This window comes from Cydia amplana, chromosome 16, assembly GCF_948474715.1.
Source record: "Cydia amplana chromosome 16, ilCydAmpl1.1, whole genome shotgun sequence".
NCBI classification, from domain to species: domain Eukaryota; kingdom Metazoa; phylum Arthropoda; class Insecta; order Lepidoptera; family Tortricidae; genus Cydia; species Cydia amplana.
The window spans coordinates 3,262,487-3,289,254 of record NC_086084.1 but is presented as its reverse complement, the minus strand read 5'-3'; the positions used below and the strand labels follow the sequence as shown (position 1 = coordinate 3,289,254).

Genomic DNA, 26,768 nt, shown 5'->3' with positions numbered 1-26,768 from the left:
GGACGAGTGGACCGTCTGGCTCCATCTTGGCTCGGAGTACGTCGCGTAGTTCCGCTCTTGTGCTGTTTTATGTAATGTTTATTGACTCACCGGTATAGGGTACTCGGGCTGTTCGTTATATATGGCCACATAGACCCCGCCGACGACCAACAAGCCCTCATGGGCCGTGTACTTGAAGGCTGGGACGAGTGAACCGTCTGGCTCCATCTTGGCTCGGAGTACGTCGCGTAGTTCCGCTCTTGTGCTGTTGTCCCAGACGAGTAAGGGTGTTCGCCAGTTTGAGGTTAGGGTTTTGAGTAGCTAGAACAAAATAACATAGAAGATGTAGCACAACCCTTAGTTCCTATACAGAAGTGTAGACACACCCTCATACACACGTCTGTGAACTCTCTAATCTTCATACACCATTTATCACATTCACTCTAACCAATCACTCAATCACCTCGCGTGCGCCATATTGGCAGTCCGATTCCGTTTGCCCTTTCGAGATGCAACGCACGCGACCTTATGATATTTCCGTGAGTGTTCCCTTCCTATAGCTATTTTGTGTAAATCACAGGACCCTATTGACCATCCCTGGTTATAAAGAGAGTATACAGTTATATAGAGACTGTTTCTTCTCATCTTTTGTGTCAGAAAACATACTGAATTCCCCACAAAACATCCGTAAATGAACCAAACCAAAGGTTTTGAACGCTCGCAAAGTTGCCAGAATTAAGTGGCCGCGTAGCCAACATGCCAATCGCTAGCGCTCCGTAGCGATCGAAACGCAACTGTCACTGTCGCACTAATATGGAAGAGTGATAGCGAGACACAAAGCGTTTCGTTGTCGAAGCGATAGCGATTGTAACCTTGGCTAGGCCGACTGAGCGGGACACGTTGCTCGTAGATGGACGTTGGGCAGAGAGGTTTTTAGTAACCGCCGAGAGCTGAACAAGAGCGTCAATCTACTTAGATTGCAGGCAGCCGTTATAAGAGCAGCGTAAGTTGTCATGTACGGCCATGGCGATACTTGGGGGTGGCCTAAGTCGTCTTCCGCCAGTAGCCTTCTTCCAGCTGATAAGGTGATGATGAGACCATAGAAGTACAGGGTGGCCAACTTAGAGGTATACAACTTTTTTTTGCCGCCATTTTATTTTGGCGGTAAATATCACAGTTATTGCATGAAAATTAGTTTGTGTAGATACGGCAAATTTATTATGGAGCGTTTTACGACGGAACAACGTGTTTTAATCATTAAAAACAATAGAAACATTAAAAATAACGTTTCCCGGTCGATTAATTTCGAGAAACGGTGACATTGACTGGCCCCCAAGATCGCCTGATTTAACAGCTCCTGACTTTTTTCTGTGGGGCTATCTAAAGGGACGTGTCTATGCTAATAGGCCAACGAACCTTCAGCAATTAAAACAAAATATTCGAAACACTCTCGCTGAGATAACGCCAGAAATGTGTGAAAAAGTGATGAAAAGCGCGATGAAAAGGGTTCGCATCTGCCATGCTGCTAGAGGTGGACATTTGTCTGACATTATTTTCCATGTGTAATTAGACGACCGGTCTGGCCTAGTGGGTAGTGACCCTGCCTGCTAAGCCGATGGTCCTGGGTTCGAATCCCGGTAAGGACATTTATTTGTGTGATGAACACTAATATTTGTTCCGGAGTCATGGATGTTTTCTATGTATATAAGTATGTATTTATCTATATAAGTATGTATATCGTCGCCTAGTACCTATAGTACAAGCTTTGCTTAGTTTGGGGCTAGGTTGATCTGTGTAAGATGTCCCTCAATATTTTTTTTTTACCTCGTGCCGGTCTTCGTCCGCGAGCCGCGAGCACAGGTAGGGCGTCAGCGTGGCCTGCAGCGCCTCCCGTATCCGCTCGTCCAGCGGCCCGGGCTCCGCGTGCGGCCCGTACATGGCGGCCAGCGCTGCCACGCATAGCTGCGCCAGCTGGTTCGCCACTTCCTGAACAAAAAAAGCGGCCAAGTGCGAGTCGGACTCGCCCATGAAGGGTTCCGTATTTAGGCGATTTATGACGTATAAAAAAAAACTACTTACTAGATCTCGTTCAAACCAATTTTCGGTGGAAGTTTACATGGTAATGTACATCATATATATTTTTTAGTTTTATCATTCTCTTATTTTAGAAGTTACAGGGGGGGGGGACACACATTTTGCCACTTTGGAAGTGTATCTCGCGCAAACTATTCAGTTTAGAAAAAAATGATATTAGAAACCTCAATATCATTTTTGAAGACCTATCCATAGATACCCCACACGTATGGGTTTGATGAAAAAAAAAATTTTGAGTTTCAGTTCGAAGTATGGGGAACCCCAAAAATTTATTGTTTTTTTTCTATTTTTGTGTGAAAATCTTAATGCGGTTTACAGAATACATCTACTTACCAAGTTTCAACAGTATAGTTCTTATAGTTTCGGAGAAAAGTGGCTGTGACATACGGACGGACAGACAGACGGACAGACAGACAGACAGACAGACATGACGAATCTATAAGGGTTCCGTTTTTTGCCATTTGGCTACGGAACCCTAAAAACAACGGGTTGCACTCCGGGAGTGCCTGCAGAAGTGAAAACTCAATGACTAGTGCAAAATATCTGCAGCACTATGTATAATTATAATTACACTATTTTAGGTCCGCCGGTTCCATTGGCGCCACCATCGGAACTTAATATCACGAAGCTGGATAAAGAAGTCTATTATGATATATCGCCTTCAGATTTCATGCAAGCCGTTATCATGGTGTCTGATGACGAGAGTCATGTAAGTAACTAAGTACATAATTAATTAAAAATTCAATGACTAGTGCAAAATGTCTGCAGCACTATGTATAATTGAGGTTAACGCCATCTAGCGTTATTTCGTCGCATTACTTGAAACCCCTAAGCACATCACTGTTAGTACTCGAGTTATACCAGTTAGAGGGAAACTCACTAGATGGCATTTAAATCAATAAAGAAAAACTCAATGACATTGAAGTAACAGGTTTTCAATCAGGTCACGTGTCCGTCTTACGGTCACGTGACAACTGTTACGAGTTTAACATTTATTCCCCATCACAAAAAGTGCACAGCGCCGCTAAAGAAGTTTTCACTTCAAAAAATCACAATGATCACTTAGAGTTTAGACCAGTATAGCACTAAGCCCCACTTGCACTATTCCACTAACCCGGGGTTAACCGGTTAAACCTGAAGTTACCATGCTCATCAGTACAATTTGACACTGGGTTAACGGTTTAACCGGTTAACCCCGGGTTAGCGGGTTGGTGCAAGTGGCGCTAAGTGATTTAGCGGGTCCACAAAGCGGAAGTGATCTCGCGAGGAAATTGCTACAATCGGTCTGAAAGATCATCCATAGGCCATGGTCGGTCCATAGGCTACGGAGACTGCTTACCATCAGGCGGACCGACATAGTAAACGATACTACTGATAGGTACGGACAATTGGAATTAGATTAAGTATGACATTTGTTTTTAGCGTTATAATTATAAGAAGTGACATGTATAATATTAGATTTATTACTTTTATTAGCATTCTCAAAAGATGTAGCATAGCTCATGTTTGCGTATTTTCATGTCAGTTGCTGGTGAAGAATGGATGCACTTCTTAGTTGCTAAGTCCACCTTTTGTACCATATTTTATCACTACACAGTATAAAACAAAGTCGCTTCCCGCTGTCTGTCTGTCTGTATGTATGCTTAGATCTTTAAAACTACGCAACGGATTTTGATGCGGTTTCTTTTAATAGATAGAGTGATTCAAGAGGAAGGTTTATGTATAATTTGCTAACCCGTGCGAAGCCGGGGCGGGTCGCTAGTGCAAAATAAAGATATTTGAACGTGTGACTACGAACCTGCTTGTTAGCATGTGCGTCAGTCTCCACACCAGACTCCTTCAGCGTGTAATCGTATTGCAGCACGTTGGGCAGCAGCGCTTGCAAGGCCCCGGCCAGGGCGAGTTGCTCGCGTATGGTCGGCTCAGCCGCCAGCGCCGCCACCGCTTCTGCGCCCGCGCACGCTGTGTCGCCGAGATGCTGCGAAACATAGGGTAAGTGAGTAGAACACAAAATCAGCTTCAAGAAATGTACCTTTGCATGTATCTTTAGTATAATATCTGGGAGACCGAGCTATGCTCGGAAAACATATAAATACTCAAAAATGCGCGTTTTCCCAGAGATAAGACCTAGCTAGATCGACTTTTCGCCCCCAAAAACCGCCATATAACAAATTTCATCGAAATCGTTAGAGCCCACATTTATAGACGGGTAGTTGCACAAATCTCTGTTTTGACATTTTGCTGGGACATCAGTTAGCCGCGACCATGACCAGTGAAACCTGTGTCGAAACGTCGGTATATAAAGGTAATTTAATAAATTTCGCGTTGGACCCGTCTATAAATGTGAGTTAATATCGTTAGAGCCGTTTCCGAGATCCTCAAATAAATAAATATACAAGAATTGCTCGTTTAAAGGTATAAGATTTAGTCTTAGGTCTTGCTAAAAAAAGCGGCCAAGTGCGAGTCGGACTCGCCCATGAAGGGTTCCGTATTTAGGCGATTTATGACGTATAAAAAAAAAACTACTTACTAGATCTCGTTCAAACCAATTTTCGGTGGAAGTTTACATGGTAATGTATATCATATATTTTTTTTTAGTTTTATCTCTTATTTTAGAAGTTACGGGGGGGGGACACACATTTTACCACTTTGGAAGTGTCTCTCGCGCAAACTATTCAGTTTAGAAAAAAATTATATTAGGAACCTCAATATCATTTTTGAAGACCTATCCATAGATACCCCACACGTATGGGTTTGATGAAAAAAAAAATTTTAGGTTTCAGTTCGAAGTATGGGGAACCCCAAAAATTTATTGTTTTTTTTCTATTTTTGTGTGAAAATCTTAATGCGGTTCACAGAATACATCTACTTACCAAGTTTCAACAGTATAGTTCTTATAGTTTCGGAGAAAAGTGGCTGTGACATACGGACGGACAGACAGACGGACAGACAGACGGACAGACAGACGGACAGACAGACGGACAGACAGACAGACATGACGAATCTATAAGGGTTCCGTTTTTTGCTATTTGGCTACGGAACCCTAAAAAGCACATACTTTCTATTTTATTTTCTATCTAGATTACTTCAACAACATCTGTTTTACATTCGAAAATAGTCCCAAATGAATGTACCGTAATATACTAGAGAACGAAAAAACAAAGTATGTTCATTAATATTTTTCATATTTTGACCAATTACTACCCTTTCTGCCGAATCCAACTATCACGTCAATACAAAACCAATGTCAGTCAATTGTGTTTAATATTAAACTGTTCGTACTTTAAATTTTTCTTGCACCTATTACTGCTTGCTCTCTGTTTGGCCCGAGGGTTAACTGGTAGAGAATGCCTTCAGGCATTAAGTTCGCCTTTTGTACATTTTTTACTGTGCAATAAAGTTTAAATAAATAAATAATAAATAAAACCAGACAGATTTGTAAGTTGACTGGGTAAACGAGCTGTCATTTTAGCGTCATTCATCACAGTCATTCAAGTCATTAAAACACAGTTAAAATATGTGTCTGTGTTACCTTCTGCGGAGACAGCAGTAACTCGATGTCACACACACACACACACTGCGTACACACTGATTTGGTCTGTGTCTGTGTTACCAGCTACGGAGACAGCAGCAACTCGATGTCAACGTGGCACACTGCGGCTTTCACATCTCCCGGATTCGTAGAAGGAAGGAATCGGGTACGCAGCGAGTTAGCGCCTAGCTAACCTAATGTAAACATCATCATCATCATCATCATGTAGTCATCTGTATGGTTACCGGTCTCCTCAGCAGCGGTACGACGTCCCCGCTCAGCGCCGGCAGCGTGGCGCACAAGTCTCGGCAGGCGGGGAACTGCGCGGCGACGGCGAAGCAACGGGCCGCGTGCGCGCAGACTGCGGCCGCCACGTCGCCCGGCTTTGTTGATGTGGAGAGGACGGGCACGCAGCGGGTTAGCCTAGCTAACCTAATGTAAACAGTCATCTGTATGCTTACCGGTCTCCTCAGCAGCGGTACGACGTCCCCGCTAAGCGCCGGCAGCGTGGCGCACAAGTCTCGGCAGGCGGGGAACTGCGCAGCGACGGCGAAGCAACGGGCCGCGTGCGCGCAGACTGCGGCCGCCACGTCGCCCGGCTTTGTTGATGTGGAGAGGACGGGCACGCAGCGGGTTAGCCTAGCTAACCTAATGTAAACAGTCATCTGTATGCTTACCGGTCTCCTCAGCAGCGGTACGACGTCCCCGCTCAGCGCCGGCAGCGTGGCGCACAAGTCTCGGCAGGCGGGGAACTGCGCGGCGACGGCGAAGCAACGGGCCGCGTGCGCGCAGACTGCGGCCGCCACGTCGCCCGGCTTTGTTGATGTGGAGAGGACGGGCACGCAGCGGGTTAGCCTAGCTAACCTAATGTAAACAGTCATCTGTATGCTTACCGGTCTCCTCAGCAGCGGTACGACGTCCCCGCTAAGCGCCGGCAGCGTGGCGCACAAGTCTCGGCAGGCGGGGAACTGCGCAGCGACGGCGAAGCAACGGGCCGCGTGCGCGCAGACTGCGGCCGCCACGTCGCCCGGCTTCGTCGATGTGGAGAGGACGGGCACGCAGCGGGTTAAGGCTTCGTGGAGGACCTGATGACAAGATGTCACAGTTTTAAATAAATCATTTCTATTATTAAAAGCTTTTATTTAGTTTCACCTGTCCCGTTGTCTGTCTGTAATCAAATCTTGCAAGTTAAATTTGATCCACTTCCCGGTTTCCGATTGAGCTGAAATTTTGCATACACATGTAAGTTGGGTGACAATGCAATATTATGGTACCATCGAGCTGATCTGATGATGGAGACAGGAGGTGGCCATAGGAACTCTGTGATGAAACAACGCAACCTAATTGTGTTAGGGATTTTTAGAATTGTCTCGATGAGTATTAGTTGTCTGTCGTAAGAAAAGTACAGTCAGCGATAAAAGCTTGTACCAAAAATGAAATTTTTGCCAAAAACATATTTATCTTTACTCCTTTGACCGCCAAAAGACGTCAACTGACGCACGCGGCTGAAGCCCAATATCAATCTTCGTGCATTCCGAGAAGGTTCACGATGATGCGCCGCACACGTAGGCGTGGCCTATTTTACTATTTCTAATCGTGTACAAGATGCTTGGGAGGAACCCGAAGAATTTGGGACACGACTAGAGACTAAAATGGTTATAAATTTTATTGAGTACGAGCCAGTTTAAAAAAAAAAAAAACTTTTCATCGCGAATCGGTGCAAATCGTTCGTTTTTTTATTGTAAACCTATGACTTTCTTACCTGTAAACCACCCTCTCTCCTTAACTCCTCGGCATTAAGAGCGGAACACTTAACGGTGGCGTGAGCCAACTCGCACGCCGCTGGCAACAATCCAGAAGAATCTTTTTCGGCGAACAGTTGCTCCGCTTCGGCTTCGAGACGCGCTGTTCGAAGCAGCTGAGGGTAGCCGGCGTATTTGTATGGAGCCAGTACTGGGGACAAAACAAGACGATATTTTGTAGAATAATGTTCTAACTTTTATTTCAAAAAGTGTAGTCACAATTTGGTGCCGTGACCAGGATATCTTGTTTTTTTTTGCAGACTTTAGTCGTTAACCTAAGTCTCATATGATGATAAGTGACGAAACGGCCTAAAATTAAGCTCATTGGTTCCGATTCAGAAATAACCTATTCGTTCTTGCCTTGAATATCATTATTGTAGTAATACAGACATTGGGAGCGATTCCATTCCTTTGCTTATACCCTGAACAACCTTGTCGGAAGACTTATTTTACTTTATTTTATTTATGAAACAGAGTTACATTGGTTTTGTTTTTATCGCCACAGAAAAGTAAAAAAATAATAGAAGCTTACCGTCCGAATATCGCTGGAAAAGTATAGTTTGCGTGCGCAATATGAGCACGATGTTGTTTGCGTTCGGCCCGTCGCCAGTCCACACGTTGCGGCTGCATAGGAATTCATAAGCTTGGTTCACTGCCTCGAAGCGGTCCTAAAATACAAAATTCAATATTTTTTCTTTTTATTAGAAATAGGTAAGCATTTGACCACAATCTCATCATATGATCGATTGCTGCCTCGAAATGTTACCCAAGAAATTCAGGTATCAAGTACCTATTAAAATTTAACTCTCACGAATTAGGTTAAGTTCGTTTATGATTTCTGATTGTTTTTATAGACATAGACAAATTCAGAATCAACTTTAAGACAAGAACAATTCCTCATTGTTATCTATGACAGTAATGGTTAAAACTAGTGAAAAGTCGAATATAAGTTCTCTATTTTGGACTTTTATGGTGGCTGGTTGAAATATCCAAACTGACCCGGCCCTCCGGATTTTTATCCGGATGGTACTGCTGCGCGAGCCGGTAGTACGCCTTGCGCACAGCAGCTTCGTCGTGTTGTCCGGTCAGACCTAGGGCTGCGTAAGCTTCGCTAGCCGTCATAGAAGGGGGTTTCTTTTCGACTTCGCGCCGCCATGCTTCTAATACGTCTTTTAGAAGTTGAACCTGAGAAAAACAATATAACAATATTGTGAGCAAACTTTTTGTTATAATAGTTTAACGACAAACTACATATTTTGTTGTAATTTTTCTGGGACGTCAGTCACAGGAACGGTGAGGTAAAAATAATGGACAAAAAAATATCGCGTGATGCTCTGGTTTCCTAGGATAGCGATTGCCGTCATATAGCGGCCGTCTCCATACAAATACTACGACATCCATATTTAGCCGTATTATTTAGTATGGAGACGGCCGCTATATGACGGCACCGCTATCCTAGGAAAATCGATCTTAAGACCCGTTCAAATCACTAAACAAATATGTGTACAAACCGCGAGAGTTTAAAGTGTTATTTAAACCATAAATGTGTCTTATGACTAGTTATGACTCACCGGTTCTGGAATCGGCCAGTCAGGGAACTTGTGTGTGTCACACAGATGGCGCAGATAGAACATGTTGCAGAATAGCTCGTGTTGTAGTTGTGGGTAGCACACAGCGGGTATTGCTAAGTATGGGTAGCGAGCGGCGATGTGTGCGTGGAGGCGGGGTGTGAACTCGCCGATGTGTGCTGATACTTTCATTATTAACATTCGTCTGTAAACAAAAAGTGAGTATTATTCTCAAAATACGGGTTTTGACATAGTTGTCAGATGAGGTGCATCCGGAAAGTATACCAATCAATCTGATATATCGTGCATTGACCGTTTTAGTGTAAAACTGAAGTCATCAGGCGTGTCTAGTGAAAATTATAAAGTAAGGCTGTTCTAATTTGGTGCCGTGACCAGGATTGTCCCAATTTCTGACTTCTTATGAAATTGTGACTCAGGTGCGAGTGTGACAGCGCTAGTGAGCGGGATAACGCAATAGCGGCAATTGCGTTATCCCGCTCGCACTGCGGCAACTGCATTCGGTGTCAAGATCGCTTCATACAGTAAAACCACGGTATGAGAATTTCGAGAGCCCGCGCAATAAACGCATCTTAAAAACTACCCACATGGATCAGTGAAAATGGTGCATTACACTAGAAAGTTTGACTGCATTTGTACTGTACCTCATTTCAGAGTTCCATATGGCTTCAGGCGTGTCCCATTCACCAAGGAAGATCTGCGCAAACTTCTCCGCGCCGTGATTCTCCAGGTAACAGACCATGGCTTCAGGCAGCAGTTGACCGAGGATCGAGCGTTGCATTATGTCTGATGTAGTCTGCGAACAAAGTACTTTTTGATTAACTGTAAGGAGAACGTGAACCACGTCAAAAACCGTGAAATATCGAATCACAAACCATAGATAATATTTTAATTTTTAATAAGCAGAAACGTCTGCGAAACGTCTGGTAGCCGTTTAAGTGTAAAGCTCTTACGGTAGATGTCGCTCGGGTCCCCATGACCCATATGGTGGAAAGATTTGCTGGCTATGGATGAGGTCTTGGTGGCTCAGATAGCAAAGCGCTGGAGTATCGATCCAGATGCCGTGACGCGTGAGTTCAAGTCTCACCCAAGACAGTATTTTTTCCACTTTTAAATTTATTCTAAGCTTAGATAATATTATTGTAAATGCGGTTATCAAAGAAATCACTCAAACTTGGGATCTATGATCCCTGATATTGCAGCACTATAACGCTGATCTTGAGTGCTAGGTTTAAAGCTTTAAACCTAGTGATTTTTAGGGTTCCGTACCCAAAGGGTAAAAAACGGGACCCTATTACTAAGACTTCGCTGTCCGTCCGTCCGTCTGTCACCAGGCTGTATCTCATGAACCGCGATAGCTAGACAGTTGAAATTTTCACAAATGATGTATCTCTGTTGCCGCTATAACAACAAATACTAAAAATAAAATAAAATAAATATTTAAGGGGGGTTCCCATACAACAAACACGATTTTTTTGCTCTATTTTTTGTTGATGGTGCGGAACCCTCCGTGCGCGAGTCCGACTCGCACTTGGCCGGTTTTTTTAAGGTATCCTACCTGGTCGGCTCTGAACGCCTGTTTCATATGGGTCAGTCGCAGGAACCTCGCGATGGGTAGCAGGTTCGAGCCCGTGTACAACAGCATGAAGTAGAACACGCCTGTCAGGTACAGTTTGGAGATCTCAGGGTTGTCCTGCATCACTTCGTAAAGCAGTGTTGCCACCTACAAAAAAAACAATGGCAAAAAATATTTTTTGAAGGATATTTTTCGAGACTTTTGACTCTAATTTACAAACGAAAACTTGCCAAGACAAAATGCAATTTTCATTGATCAAAATAAAGATTCAAAATGCAACTGAACGGGACGGGAGGCCTGCCTTTGGGCGGCTAGTGGATAAACAAGAAATTAGGATCACTCGTGCGTCTGTCTGTCTGTCCGACCATCCCCCCCCCCCCCCCCCCCTTATCTCCGAAACTACTTGGTCTAATTTTTTTTAGTTTAGTAGTTTTTTACCTATAGATAGTATAGATGACAGGAAAACCTATTAAAAATGTGCAGTCAAGCGTGAGTCGAACTTAATTACTTAGTTTTTGATCCAACCCCTACGGGTATTTTAAAGACATGTCATTCACATAAAAAATACATTGTTCAAAGAAGGGTAATGTACGGAACCCTTGGAACGCGAGTCCGACTCGCACTTGACCGGATTTTTTTTATTCGACGGTTAATATTTTTTTTATTCTTACCTTCTCAACAAGCACAGGGTCAAAGGTAAGTAATAGTTGAACGACATGCGCCAGGCAGGCCGGTTCTGACAACATTCTCTTCACTTTTGGCAAAGGCCGTATTACAGCGTCCTCTTCGTCTCTGCAAAACATACAATCACTATGAAAACTGTTTCATTACTGTGTCATCTGATGTAGGTACCTTTAAAAAATGTTTTCGATCACGCAGAACTGTTCCAAACTATCCTTTAACTTAACGCATTATGAAGGCGCCTAGCGACATCTACCGTACGATTATAGCGCCAACACTAGTTAGGTACTAAGTCACTTTTCCTGCATCTTCTATAGGTTCGGATTTCCCCCCGCTTTAAAACATAACACGTTTTATGCGCCGTTTTGTCGCATAAATAGTGTTTTTTTAGTGTTAAGTTTATAAAAAACACATAGTATGTTAGTCTGTAAGATATTTGTAATATGGAACTTGTTGTTTCATTCAAATTTTAAAATATAAACACAATCTTTCGTATTTTCGTGTCAGTGCCTGTAACTAGGCTTTAGACATAGAGAAATATAGTAAGACAAGAGTGCTCACTCCATACATCAGTTCAGGCTATTAATTTCAGTGTCTACATCTAGCATCGAGTAGCGGAACTATCAGTACTGCTACTTGACAATAGATGTAGCACCGACCGGAAAGTCTTATCTCAACAGCATAAGACTTTCCGGTCGGTGCTACATCTATTGTCAAGTAGCAGTACTGATAGTTCCGCTACTCGATGCTAGATGCTAATAGTCTTTTTGGTACTAAAACTGATGTATGGAGTGAACACTCTATGTATTTTTTTCTCTATGCTTTAGATAACTAACCTGCTGGGGTAGTACTGGGCCGCAGCTATCAACAGATCCAGCACAGTAGATGCTAAAGCACTCTCGTCCATGACCGCGGTTCCTCGGGCCGCGAGCGTCCATTTGAGTTGAGGAACACCTTTACAGCGCCAATTCTAGTTACTAAGTAATTTCTCCTGAATCTTCTATAGGCTCGGATTTCCTCTACTATTCCGCTTTAAAAACACAATATGGGCATATTTTTGTTTTTTCTACTTTTGGCTTTAGATAACTTACCTGCTGGGGTAGTACTGGGCCGCAGCAATCAGCAGATCCAGCACAGTAGATGCTAAAGCACTCTCGTCCATGACCGCGGTCCCTCGGGCCGTCAGCGTCCATTTGAGTTGAGGAACACCTTTACAGCGCCAATTCTAGTAACTAAGTAATTTTTCCTGAATCTTCTACAGGTTCGGATTTTCCCTACTGTTCCGCTTTAAAAACACAATATGGGCATATTTTTGTTTTTTCTACTTTTGGCTTTAGATAACTAACCTGCTGGGGTAGTACTGGGCCGCAGCTATCAACAGATCCAGCACAGTAGATGCTAAAGCACTCTCTTCCATGACCGCGGTCCCTCGGGCCGTCAGCGTCCATTTGAGTTTAGGAACACCTTTACAGCGCCAATTCCAGTTACTAAGTAATTTCTCCTGAATCTTCTATAGGCTCGGATTTCCTCTACTATTCCGCTTTAAAAACACAATATGGGCATATTTTTGTTTTTTCTACTTTTGGTTTAGATAACTAACCTGCTGGGGTAGTACTGGGCCGCAGCTATCAGCAGATCCAGCACAGTAGATGCTAAAGCACTCTCGTCCATGTCCGCGGTTCCTCGGGCCGCGAGCGTCCATTTGAGTTGAGGAACACCTTTACAGCGCCAATTCTAGTTACTAAGTAATTTCTCCTGAATCTTCTATAGGTTCGGATTTTCCCTACTGTTCCGCTTTAAAAACACAATATGGGCATATTTTTGTTTTTTCTACTTTTGGCTTTAGATAACTAACCTGCTGGGGTAGTACTGGGCCGCAGCTATCAGCAGATCCAGCACAGTAGATGCTAAAGCACTCTCGTCCATGTCCGCGGTTCCTCGGGCCGCGAGCGTCCATTTGAGTTGAGGAACACCTTTACAGCGCCAATTCTAGTTACTAAGTAATTTCTCCTGAATCTTCTATAGGTTCGGATTTTCCCTACTGTTCCGCTTTAAAAACACAATATGGGCATATTTTTGTTTTTTCTACTTTTGGCTTTAGATAACTAACCTGCTGGGGTAGTACTGGGCCGCAGCTATCAACAGATCCAGCACAGTAGATGCTAAAGCACTCTCGTCCATGACCGCGGTCCCTCGGGCCGCGAGCGTCCATTTGAGTTTAGGAACACCTTTACAGCGCCAATTCTAGTAACTAAGCAATTTTTCCTGAATCTTCTACAGGTTCGGATTTTCCCTACTGTTCCGCTTTAAAAACACAATATGGGCATATTTTTGTTTTTTCTACTTTTGGCTTTAGATAACTAACCTGCTGGGGTAGTACTGGGCCGCAGCTATCAACAGATCCAACACAGTAGATGCTAAGGCACTCTCGTCCATGACCGCGGTTCCTCGGGCCACCAGCGTCCATTTGAGTTGAGGAACACCTTTACAGCGCCAATTCTAGTAACTAAGCAATTTTTCCTGAATCTTCTACAGGTTCGGATTTTCCCTACTATTCCGCTTTAAAAACACAATATGGGCATATTTTTGTTTTTTCTACTTTTGGCTTTAGATAACTAACCTGCTGGGGTAGTACTGGGCCGCAGCTATCAGCAGATCCAGCACAGTAGATGCTAAAGCACTCTCTTCCATGACCGCGGTCCCTCGGGCCGTCAGCGTCCATTTGAGCTGAGGAACTACACTTTTACAGCGCCAATTCTAGTTACTAACCAATTTTTCCTGAATCTTCTATAGGCTCGGTGTTCCCCTACTGTTCCGCTTTAAAAACACAATATATCTATTTTTGGTTTTTTCGTGTCAGTGCCTGTAACTAGGCTTTAGATAACTAACCTGCTGGGGTAGTACTGGGCCGCAGCTATCAGCAGATCCAGCACAGTAGATGCTAAAGCACTCTCGTCCATGACCGCGGTCCCTCGGGCCGCGAGCGTCCATTTGAGTTGAGGAACACCTTTACAGCGCCAATTCTAGTTACTAAGTAATTTCTCCTGAATCTTCTATAGGTTCGGATTTTCCCTACTGTTCCGCTTTAAAAACACAATATGGGCATATTTTTGTTTTTTCTACTTTTGGCTTTAGATAACTAACCTGCTGGGGTAGTACTGGGCCGCAGCTATCAGCAGATCCAGCACAGTAGATGCTAAAGCACTCTCGTCCATGTCCGCGGTTCCTCGGGCCGCGAGCGTCCATTTGAGTTGAGGAACACCTTTACAGCGCCAATTCTAGTTACTAAGTAATTTCTCCTGAATCTTCTATAGGTTCGGATTTTCCCTACTGTTCCGCTTTAAAAACACAATATGGGCATATTTTTGTTTTTTCTACTTTTGGCTTTAGATAACTAACCTGCTGGGGTAGTACTGGGCCGCAGCTATCAACAGATCCAGCACAGTAGATGCTAAAGCACTCTCGTCCATGACCGCGGTCCCTCGGGCCGCGAGCGTCCATTTGAGTTTAGGAACACCTTTACAGCGCCAATTCTAGTAACTAAGCAATTTTTCCTGAATCTTCTACAGGTTCGGATTTTCCCTACTGTTCCGCTTTAAAAACACAATATGGGCATATTTTTGTTTTTTCTACTTTTGGCTTTAGATAACTAACCTGCTGGGGTAGTACTGGGCCGCAGCTATCAACAGATCCAACACAGTAGATGCTAAGGCACTCTCGTCCATGACCGCGGTTCCTCGGGCCACCAGCGTCCATTTGAGTTGAGGAACACCTTTACAGCGCCAATTCTAGTAACTAAGCAATTTTTCCTGAATCTTCTACAGGTTCGGATTTTCCCTACTATTCCGCTTTAAAAACACAATATGGGCATATTTTTGTTTTTTCTACTTTTGGCTTTAGATAACTAACCTGCTGGGGTAGTACTGGGCCGCAGCTATCAGCAGATCCAGCACAGTAGATGCTAAAGCACTCTCTTCCATGACCGCGGTCCCTCGGGCCGTCAGCGTCCATTTGAGCTGAGGAACTACACTTTTACAGCGCCAATTCTAGTTACTAACCAATTTTTCCTGAATCTTCTATAGGCTCGGTGTTCCCCTACTGTTCCGCTTTAAAAACACAATATATCTATTTTTGGTTTTTTCGTGTCAGTGCCTGTAACTAGGCTTTAGATAACTAACCTGCTGGGGTAGTACTGGGCCGCAGCTATCAGCAGATCCAGCACAGTAGATGCTAAAGCACTCTCGTCCATGACCGCGGTCCCTCGGGCCGCGAGCGTCCATTTGAGTTGAGGAACACCTTTACAGCGCCAATTCTAGTTACTAAGTAATTTCTCCTGAATCTTCTATAGGTTCGGATTTTCCCTACTGTTCCGCTTTAAAAACACAATATGGGCATATTTTTGTTTTTTCTACTTTTGGCTTTAGATAACCAACCTGCTGGGGTAGTACTGGGCCGCAGCTATCAACAGATCCAGCACAGTAGATGCCAAAGCACTCTCGTCCATGACCGCGGTCCCTCGGGCCGCGAGCGTCCATTTGAGTTGAGGGACGGCGCCGATGCAGCGCCAACCCTCCATGCTGTGCGCCCAGCATTTCGTCTTGTTGTTGATTTCACCGCTCTTGTACAGGTCCTTGAGCTGAGAACAAGACATAATGTTAATTATCACTACATATTATAAAACTATTTAATTATAAATTTTGTCAATTATTAATCAAATCTATTCTTTTTGTAAAATTGATTAAGTAACTATTGTTGTATAAAAAAAAAAATATTCACATTAAGCATATTTGTAACTAAACTATTTTAGAAATAACGATTCTACTTATGATGAAATGTACTACTTTAAACTGTAAAATTATGTATATTATGTGTAACTAAATGTAAATTTTTAAGGAATAAAAAAGGCTATAATAATAATAATTATTATTATAAAACAAAGTCCCCCGCTGCGTCTGTGTCTGTATGTTTGTGATAAACTCAGAAACTACTGGATGGATTTTCATGCGGTTTTCACCCACCAATAGAGTGATTCTTGAGGACGGTTTAGGTGTATAATTTGTTAAGGTTTTCATAGAAAACTTCTCTGTAACCCGTGCGAAGCCGGGACGGGTTGCTAGTAAAAAGAGAAGTCTGATCTAATAATTACACGATTGTAAATAATACTGCTACAAGATAAGGTTAATGTGTAAATGCACAGAATAAATAATAGTCTAGTACTATACAGTACTATACTAGTACAGAAGATTCACTCTCTAACAAAACGCGTCTATTACGACAGATGTGATCGCTAGGTGGCGCTAGCGCGAGAAGGCTGCCGCTCCGTAGCGGTGCGCGGCAACTACTATGGCTAGACACCAAAATTGGTGTGGGCCGCATGCACTTGTAGCGACGAGACGTAATCGCGGAGTGAGCCACGCCTGGTAAATGTTACATACCTGCTGGAAGCTGATGGGTCCCTTTCTCTCAACCTTGCCTCCCTGCTCTATGTTGTAGTACCACTCGCGGTCGCCGCCCTCGGCCCGCGCCGGCCCCTCTATTACGTTGCTCTGCGCCGGTACCGTGGCTCGAGTTGTGTGTAAATGCGCTAATGTCATTAGGTCTACTAATATTCTGAAAAAGAACAGATTCCGGTCACAATACAATACAAATACTCTTTATTGCACACCTCATTACAGAAAACAATACAAATAATACAGGAAGAAGAGGTTAAACAACAGGCGGTCTTATCGCTAAAAAGCGATCTCTTCCAGACAACCTTTAGGTAGCGGAAATTAATAAATTTACGTCATGTCAGTAGGTATTAGATTCCGGTCACAATAGATAGCTACATTTTGTAAACAGAGGTGGCTTCTTTTTTCATAGTTCCAGTAAATAAAACGTATTAGGATCGTCAGATAAACATATGAAATGCAATCAGTCATCAGGTCATAACACACAGATTTGATTCTATCTGACAAATTTCCGTTATTCAGACCCTATAAATAATCGGCCCTTGATGTCTCTGGCGCTAAGTAATTTTTACTTGTCGGAACATCGTCATTATTAGAATGTTTGAAAAATCTTACCTTATACCATTCCATTCTAAAATCTCACTAACATTTCTTCTATGTAAAATCAGTTTTGATAAGAATTGAACCAGTCTGTCTCTTTCCATTCTATCACATGTCTGGAAAAAGGAAAAACATTAAAAATTTAATAGAAAAAGAGAATGTGTGGTATCTTCTGGTCATCAGTAATCAGTATCAGCGGTCAGCAGTAAGTACACTTTTGGTTAATAACGGCAGTTTTACATAAGATCTATAATATTTTAAATTCAATTGATTATACTACGCTTTGGGCACAGTGGCTAACGATTTGCGCTATATGCCCAGGACGACTAACTACGCTTGAGCAAACACTTCCATTTTATTGCTAAACCATAGGTTCTAAAAGCAAAATATTCCGAAGACTTATATCGACCGGGATATGGACCGTGATTACCTTTTCTATTGTTTTCGAGCTACCGATATTTCGACGCAGTTACATGCATCTTGCATCTTGTTCATAGATTCGGAGACTTCGGGGGTTTGTTGCCCGTGAACAAGATGCATGTAACTGCGTTGAAATATCGGTAGCTCGAAAACAATACAAAAGGTAATCACGCTTCATATCCCGGTCGATATAAGTCTAGTGAAACTAACCGTGAATTAACCAAAACTGTTAAAATATTCCGAAGTTTTCTCACCCTATCCAGCATCTGTACTATATATTTGGTGTCAGCGAATGGTCCGATATCTTCAAAATACCGGCCGTAGACGATGCTCATAGCTTGGAGGCACATGCATTTCATCTCGACCTTCGGCGTTGACAGGAACCGGTGGTATAAGTCGTTGAAGAATTCGTAGCTAAAAGGAGAATTTACTATTAGTGCGCTGTATAAACCCGTTTTCGTTAGGTACATGGGCCATTTTATTGAAAGTTGTCCTCTACACTTTTTCTTTTAATTTGTGAATTTCTATGTTATTTCTACTCAGGATCACGAGCTCTTTCTATCCTAATAGGAGGAAAAAGTGTCCCAAGGTTTTTATTTCCATTCCGTTACCATTTTTCATAGACTTTGCATGGTGGTCACGGAATGGAAGGATCGAGAAATGTGTGGAAATTTTGGGCTCTCTTTTTTCTCCTATTAGGATCAAAAGAGCTCGTGATTCTGAGTAGAAATATCATAAACAACGTTAAATAAAATGGCCCACATTACAAACACTGTAAGGAAACAAATACTTACTGTAAGGGCGTACGTCAGCTGGCGCGGTTACACGGAGCGGGTGAGTGGGTCAACGAAAAATAGTATGAGCGTTGTTAACTGGCGCGGACGCGTGTGTTTTTTTTTTAATAAATAAAAATTCTTTATTTCAGATTTTACCTACACCCGCGTGCGTGCGCCCGCTCCGTGCACCTCACGTTAGCAGACGCTCTTGAACTTTCTACGAGTTTGACTGGCTATTCAAGCAACCAACGGAGCGGCAGCTGACGTTCGCCAGGCTTCATGATACGTCTTAACCACTTCACGAAGCGGAAGGAACTTGGTCTTAAAAATCAGGTGCTGACTTAAGTCCAGTAGTCGCCGATCCTGACTTCGTTCTTTAGACATTCTTGGAGTTCGTTCTTTAGTAAACTAAGGTACTATGGGAAAGTAAAATAATCTAATTCACTTACGACTTCCGTATGGGACTGTCATCATTGTCTCTCTGTTCCAGTAGTATCCTTAGGTAGTAATCGCCAATCTTGACCTCATTCTGTAGACACTGGTAGTGCACTTCTAGTTCTGCGTGATTCCATGAGGTTAGGGTGTCGCCACACACTTCGCGGTCCGAAGTGAACGCTCGGAGCTCGTTTTCTAGTGCGTTCCGAAGTTCTTCGCGAGTCTGTGATAAAGAAATAAGGGTCGTTCTTGGTTTTGAATTTATTTTAGAACAATTTGATAGCTAGGAATTTATTTGATACATTGTAGGTAAATTTAAAAGTGGAAAAATTACTGTCTTGGGTGAGACTTGAACTCACGGCCTCTGGATCGATACTCCAGCGCTCTGCCATCTGAGCCACCAAGACCTCATCCATCGCATCGTTCGCAGACCGTTTCTGCTTGTTAAAAATTAAAATTACATTGTAGGTACTTAATGAGAGAATCTAATACATAAAGCTATTCTGCTTATAACAGTTTGCGTGTTGTTTCGGTTGAAATAACGTCACTAGTGAGCTTTTTCCGTTGGCGATTACAGCGCCACCAGCCAGTAGTCGTTAGTTGGGGGACAGATTGCCTGTTTAAATTGTTAAAACATATTTTTAACTAACTTTACGTCACGAAGTGGTCAGAGTGGCCGAGCGTCGGCGTCTAGTCAACTCAACGGTTGTTGTTCGACGCACGTTGGCGCTGCGCAGCGACTATTTTCCATGACGCCGAATAGACGCCGACGCTCAAAAGACGCCAGTGTGGGGACCCTTAGGGTCTCCCCAAACTTATCGACGCGGAATCGGCAATGCCAATAGAAATGAAACTTTATGTCCACGCAATAAGAGCGAAAAAGACGCCGCCGCGTCGGCCGTCGACGGCCGAACGGAGCCGAACCGAACCTTACCTGTTTATGCTGTTTACTATCGGCTTTCGCCGAATCCGCGTCGATAAGTATGGGGAGACCCTTATGGGTCGGCGTCAGCGTCGAACGTGCTGCCTGGCTCGCTCGGAGCGTGCATTCCGTTTCCCTCGGGTTATATTTGTTGCGCGAGTTGGCGGCGGTCCGCTCTCAACTCCCGAGGATAACAGGTCGCTACTGTAGAGTACATGATTGGCGCGACAGAATCTTTTTCTATGTTAATAAAAGAGGGACGGGCCCGGCTGGTGTAGGGTATGTTTGTAGCTTTCTAGTAGACCCCGAAGGCTTATCCTATTATCTATTGTTCAGTAAAACCGCACGTGCTACTTACCTGCAAAAAAGTCCTAATTATTCTATTTGGCACCTGAGCGCGGGCTAGTCCAACGCTCAAAAAACCAGTGTAGGCGCGCTCTCCGATAACACGCCTTTGTTACGCATCTCGATGACACATTTTAGACTGGTTCTGTAGCGTTCGACTCGCCGGCACTCAGTAACCGAAGTACCGATTTTTTATGCAGGTGGTTGTGGCACGTGGCACGAGCGGTTTCTCTTAACAATAGACAATAGGATTAGCCTTCGGGGTCTATTAGAAAGCTACAAACTATACCGTGTGGTAACACTGATTTAAACTTTCACGATTTTTACACATTATTAAAATTACATTATTATTATTAGAAAATCGACAGTCGATAAATCGAATATCGTTAGTGTTGTGTGTCGACAGAGTGACATCCCTAGTGCGCAAAACGTTCAAGCGGATAAACAAGACCAAGTGCGGGTAGTTCGAAAAACTCGCGCGGTTAGACGATGCTGATGTCAACTTAAGCCAGTCTTCTCCGAGACCACGGGGACAACGCCGTCCTCGAAACGTCGGAGGTAAATCTTAAAACTTAGATACGCGATTAAGTCCCGTTGTATAATTTAATAATATACCGTGTGGTTCCATATGAGGTTGGGCAGCGCGTGGTCGCGATGGAACTGGTAGTAGAAGAGCGGCCAGTTGGCGCCGGACTTGAGCCGCTCCCTGCGCCGGCGCAGCACCACGGGCCGCTCCAAAGACGCCAGTGTGAGGACCCTTACGGGTCGGCGTCAACGTCGAGCGTTCTCCCTCGCACGCTCGCTCGGAGCGTGCATTCGGTTTCCCCCGGGTTACATTTGTTCTGCCGCCTTCGTTGGTATGGCCACGTCTCGCGCAGACCGGCAAGTTACGTGGGTAACAAATGCCTGGCCATGCCGCCTCCTCCCGGTACGGGAAGAAAAGGTCGGCCCAGGAAGCGATGGCTTGATGTCGTTAAGGAGGACATGCGTGCCAACGGACTCGCCACCAGGGACGCCGAAGATCGGGCAAAGTGGACACGAAGGAGTCGGAAGGCGGACCCCGGGTCCTCGCGCCCCGCGCGGGGGCACAGCTGGGATTGACGCCAGGATGATGATGATGATGATGACATTTGTTCTCCTGAGGAAGAGAGGTGTAGGGTACCGTGTGGTTCCATATGAGGTTGGGCAGCGCGTGGTCGCGATGGAACTGGTAGTAGAAGAGCGGCCAGTTGGCGCCGGACTTGAGGCGTTCCCTGCGCCGGCGCAGCACCACGGGCCGCTCGCGCGCCGCGTCGCGCGCCGCCCGCGACGGGCCGCCCGCGCGCGCCGCCCAGTGCTGCAGGGCCAGCTGCGCGTAGTGCTGGAATGGAATGTTGGTTTGAGTTCATTTTGTAGTCGGACAAGCCAAGTTTGCTCCGTAAACACACCCAGCCAATATTTATATTTGTTTATTTTATAAGAATAATAGGTACATACGCATACTCATAATACATACAATAAATATACATACCGGCACTTACAGAAAAACGTTACATGCTAATAGTGTTGTTAGTAGGTATTATTTTCATGTGAATATACATTTTATTCGTTATGTTTGTTAAGCAAGTTAAGTTTTTAAGCCACATTTTTGTCAAGCTCGAGTTCTGATGATGGGATCAACGAGGAATCGGGGGAACTCCTCAAATCTTAAAGGCATACGTATAGAATTTTATATATTTTCATCAAAAAATCAAGCATTTACATTAAAAACTGTGGCTTTTGATGAAGTGAAACTGCTGATGATGATCAGAACAGAACTCTTCAACGACGCATAGTACGTTTTGTGATTTTGAATTTCGATTTTCACTTGGACTGGGCCCCGGACTCCGGACTCGGACCCATACTCGGACTCGGACTGGACTCGGACCCGGACCCGGACCTTGACCCGGAAAACCACTATGAAACCTAAACTAAATAAACCACTATGATTACCATAAAATGTGTACATATTACCAAATAAAGTATAAGCGCCGTTAAGTGGGTTAGGCTAGTAGTTAGAGAAGTCGGTTTTTTTCTATTAATAGTACATTACTGCAGACGCCGGGAAAGAAGGGCTTGCCGGGTGAGTAGGTATAGCCGGCCGACCGTAGGGAGGCCGGATAGTGATACGAAGCCGGCAAGACCTTTTCACGGCTAGGCATGTATAGTGCTTTTCTCAAACATGCAATGAAATAAAAAAATACACCACTCAAAAAAACAAATTTATAATCTTTATAATAAAAATCCAACTTCACAACAAAAGTTTTTTAATTTTCCTTCCAATCCCGCCATAATTGTTTTTTTTTTACGGAAGTCGTCCGTATTTCGCGTGTGTAGTGTTCGAATAGACCTTATTAGGGTCATTATACACAATCTGATAATAAGAATCTCAATTTCTATAAATAAAATAAATGCAGAGGATTTTAAATATTGTCTATGGTCTCTGGTGACTTACGTATAGACAAAATTTTAAATTTATTCATCAACACATTGAATCATACAGATTTGTATTCTTAATATCAGTACGTTCGTGTATAACGGGCGTTAACACGGATATTTTGGTCCGATAACCATTCATTCACCAAAAATATAAAAAAATATATATATAGCTGGTCAAACCAAATTGGCAGTAAATAAGAACACAAAAAACTATACTTATCCTTTTCTTTTGGGTGCTAATACTAGTGAAAGACAAAGCTAGTATGATTCTTTCTATCTATGTTTGAAATGGGACAGTCCTTTGACAAACTATATTTCGGCTGTTTAGTCTGTTCATGGACATAGACCCCATGTTTACATTAGAATTTAAAAAAAAATTACTTCCCGGCCTAGGCCTTCAATTTCGTATGAAATTCCTTTACAGTTCTCTGGAGTTGCTCCGCCCTAAACGTGATACTTCGAAGCCTGATATAACGCCCGGAGCGACGACATTTCATTGCATGTTTGAGAAAAGATTATAATATTATACTATTCTACATATTATTCTCTCTGTGATTATACAATTTTATCGACTGTTTCATTAGTCATTACGAATTATGTCATTAAAAGTACATACTAATTCTATATCTCCATTGTTGCTATTATTTGTTGTCTATACGTTGCTATTATTTGTTGCCGGTCCCATATTGGGATACCCTCCTCCGATTGAGGGGGATTTAAATCCTCTCGAGTATCTGTAGAGTTGGAGCCAGTGTCAGGGGGGTGTCACTCCGCAGTTTAGGTACATTTGGCCGGCGCGCCCATCGGACAGGCGTATGGCAGTGGGCTGCCGCTCGATAGTCTGTCACGTGGCGCTCGCGCAAAATTGAAAATACACAATGGCTTCGAAACTTACTTCCATGAGAATCAGACATACTATTTCCGGATAAAAAATGTATGTTTACATAATCAACGTTTGTAATTCCTACATATTTTACTTAAAAACAATAAATCAGTGGGTATAGGTAGGTATAAAAACTTGTCGAGTGATAACCCCGTGCCGACACTCACAGCTCGGTCATAAAACTGCGGCGCGCAAAGGAGATTCACGGTTCGTGCGCGGTTATAAGTTTCAATTTTGCTTGCAGGCGGCGATATAGGTGTAATTTTATACCTAAATCTGACTTTTGTAAAGGAGTGAATTTTCTGTACGTAGTACTATTAGTTATTCTGTGGCCAGTGTAGCTCTTTATACACACCTCCAGATGTTTCTCGACGTATTTGACCTGCCGCTCCAGCGCCTCCCAGTGCGGCGCGCGCGACTTCACGGAAGCTTGTGCTAGCTCCAAGTTGTCTCTCTCGTTTATCCGGTCCGCTTCTAACACCGCGGCGGGGGGCGCCTCTGTTGACTCGAGGAAAGCCAGAAGTCCGGAGGGCTAAAAAAAAAAAAATAACGGCGTTATTCATAAACGTCAGCTAAATTAATCAGCTGATGATCGTCGTTTGTCCCTCTCTATGGCATAACGAGAGATAGGGACAAACGACGATCATCAACTGATTAAGTTAGCAGCCGTTTATGAATAACGCCATAACAAATTAAACAAGAGGAGGTTCTCAATTTATCGCGATCTTTTTTGCTTTTTATGCAGGTTCCCAACTTTATTCGAGAAGACAAAAATCACACACGTATGCCTCTGACGAAAACTTGAAGATCTCAAACTGTTCATGCAGATATTTGTGAGCAACTTGGACGCTCAGATATGACAGAATGGCGACTAAACTTAAAGATTAATATAGAAAAAGAGACTTACCATGATTCGTTTAAGTAAATTATGCGCTGGTGCGTGGTCCACTAACCAAAGCGCCACCAGATGCCGCGCTAGATGTCTGTGGTGCAACCTGGCCCCAGCATACCTGCGATACAATAGGCTAGATGACAAATTTTCATTTATGGTATCAATCGATCGGGTTTGGTTTTAGGATCTAATGTCTATATGGGACCCATTGCATTAAAGTAACACAAAAGTCAGAGATTGTAGTCAAAGGCCGACAGTCGCACTTCACTCGCGAAACGCCCTATACAAAACGGCAAAGGAACGTGACGTCAAGGTCTCTGGGAGCCCATCTTGTAGTATGGACAAAACAAGAAAATTCCGTTTTTGTCGGTGAAATATTGCGTTTATGTATATAGTTGCTATACAATATTTTTTGGATGAAATGTAAGGAATCGATTCACGATCTAAACTTTGAAACTTTCAGGTCCTGTATTTTTGTAATTTTTCATTATTTTATTTTAATATCCACATTATTGTGATAAATTGCTCGTTTGCTATCTATTTTACTAGATTTTGTTATAAAATTCAACATGTGTCATCATCCCTATTGTATTAATTATTGAAACGCGTTTATTAACGCTTTCAACACTACGCCTATCGTTTGAGGCGCGTCATCGTGAACCTTGTCGAAATGCACGAAGGTTGATATTGGCCTGTAGCCGCGCGAGTCAGTTGACGTATTTTGCGTGCTGCTAAGCAAAAATGGTCTTAAGAGATCTTCTTTAAGTCTTTAAATTAAAATACTTGGCACCTGTGTTTGTACCGACTTCTGTGCTTTAGAGTTTATATAGATGTATAATATATCTATTTTTCTACTCCAGCACTTAAATGTGTCAATTAAATGACTGACAGTGATATCTAAAGCAATGTCATTTGAATGATTTGTCTATAGGCTCATAAGATGACTGCTAGCAGTCATCTTATGAGTATAATACAACTGCTTTATTTTTTTTAAAGATTCAACTTCCGATCATCTTGATTGAAAGAGGTGTTTTCATTTACAATAATTTTTTTTTTTGCTGTGTGCATAATAATTCATACAAAGTAACCCATTTTCTTAGTCTCAACTGTTTTGTGTCGGGTGCAGCTGTCATAGAAAAAGTAATGTATGCAACAGCTCATAATTGGTTCTTAAAATTCTCGGGTCTTTTTTTACAAAACTCGACTACGTCTCGTTTTGTAACTTCGACCCTTGAATTTTAAGAACCCTTATTATATCACTGTTGCATAAACTACTATTATGTACTGTCCAAATATTTATAAATAAACATGTCCCGGTTTTTGGTAAATAAATTACCGTGTCAACTGCACATTCTGTTGTATTCTGCTTCGGTTTTGTTTTTATGTTCTGTGTTGTTTTGTGTTTGTTTTAAGTGTCAATGGGTACACTGAAAATCAGCGTCGTAACACAACTCATGTGCTGCGACACATGCTGAGTGTTATCCTTTTCTGGAACCCCTCGCAGCACTGTTACTTACCTACTAATTTACCTAGATTTAAGCCTATTTTAGTGTTGTTGTGTATGTGTGTTTCGAATAAAGCATTATTCATTCATTCATTCATTCATTTGTAAATTTCGGAAAGAAATACAGTCAGCAAAAAAAATTGTCCATTTGCCATTTTTTTACGCCAATCGACTCCGTTCCTATCCAGGATCAAAAAGTTGTTATCCTGCTGTCTAGGTTAAGGCACTAGAAAACCCGCAAATGAATAAATATTATATTCTCTTACTTTTCTTCTTGCACCATTTTTATTACATCTCTAAACAGCTCTATGGTTGTCTGGTAGAGAATGCCTTTAGGTATTAAGTCCGCCATTTATACATTTTATTTGTATTTTGTGCAAAAAAAAACCAAATAAATATAACTTACAATGCTGTGAGCAGATGTCTTGGTAAGGCCGCTTCGGCTAACGCTAGTGCTTGCATCCGCGAGCCGACGCCCGAACCGCCTTCTTCAACCAAAGCGCGAAGCACTAGGCCTGCGCCTTTCACTATAGCCATTGATGGGTGCTGTAAAGAAACGTACCTATTGAATTAGTAAATGATTTTTTAGGTAGGATAAACTACCCAATAATAGGCATTGAAAGTACAGATGTAGTATGTGTAGCCGCCGTGCAGGTCAGGATCTCGACGACTCAAATAAAAAGCTTCAATTCTTAGTGAACTGATATAATTCTCCAAAGTACTGGTTTACAAGGGTTCTTGCCAAAACGGTTAAATGTAGAAGTGGTGTAGTTATTGTATGAAGGCTGATGAGAGAGTGATTTGCATAATTTGAATAGTACAAAAGGTGGTTTA

At 43.0% G+C, this 26,768-nt stretch overlaps 1 protein-coding gene across 1 annotated transcript in view; it reads right to left on the bottom strand.

Moving 5' to 3' along the window:
* LOC134655421 (dnaJ homolog subfamily C member 13) overlaps window positions 1-26,768 on the bottom strand; it is a 65,673-nt gene that overhangs the window by 17,932 nt on the left and 20,973 nt on the right. The window contains exons 12-31 of the mRNA XM_063510889.1: window positions 26,341-26,480; window positions 24,446-24,548; window positions 23,894-24,070; window positions 21,361-21,558; window positions 18,946-19,154; window positions 17,975-18,134; window positions 17,316-17,416; window positions 16,686-16,860; window positions 15,684-15,886; window positions 11,241-11,361; window positions 10,552-10,716; window positions 9,638-9,789; window positions 8,979-9,180; window positions 8,407-8,592; window positions 7,940-8,075; window positions 7,368-7,558; window positions 6,499-6,690; window positions 3,872-4,051; window positions 1,804-1,965; window positions 91-300 (exon numbers count right to left, since the gene is read on the bottom strand). Coding sequence (XP_063366959.1) covers window positions 91-300; window positions 1,804-1,965; window positions 3,872-4,051; window positions 6,499-6,690; window positions 7,368-7,558; window positions 7,940-8,075; window positions 8,407-8,592; window positions 8,979-9,180; window positions 9,638-9,789; window positions 10,552-10,716; window positions 11,241-11,361; window positions 15,684-15,886; window positions 16,686-16,860; window positions 17,316-17,416; window positions 17,975-18,134; window positions 18,946-19,154; window positions 21,361-21,558; window positions 23,894-24,070; window positions 24,446-24,548; window positions 26,341-26,480 — 3,363 coding nt within the window. The remainder of the gene's footprint in view (window positions 1-90; window positions 301-1,803; window positions 1,966-3,871; window positions 4,052-6,498; window positions 6,691-7,367; window positions 7,559-7,939; window positions 8,076-8,406; window positions 8,593-8,978; window positions 9,181-9,637; window positions 9,790-10,551; window positions 10,717-11,240; window positions 11,362-15,683; window positions 15,887-16,685; window positions 16,861-17,315; window positions 17,417-17,974; window positions 18,135-18,945; window positions 19,155-21,360; window positions 21,559-23,893; window positions 24,071-24,445; window positions 24,549-26,340; window positions 26,481-26,768) is intronic.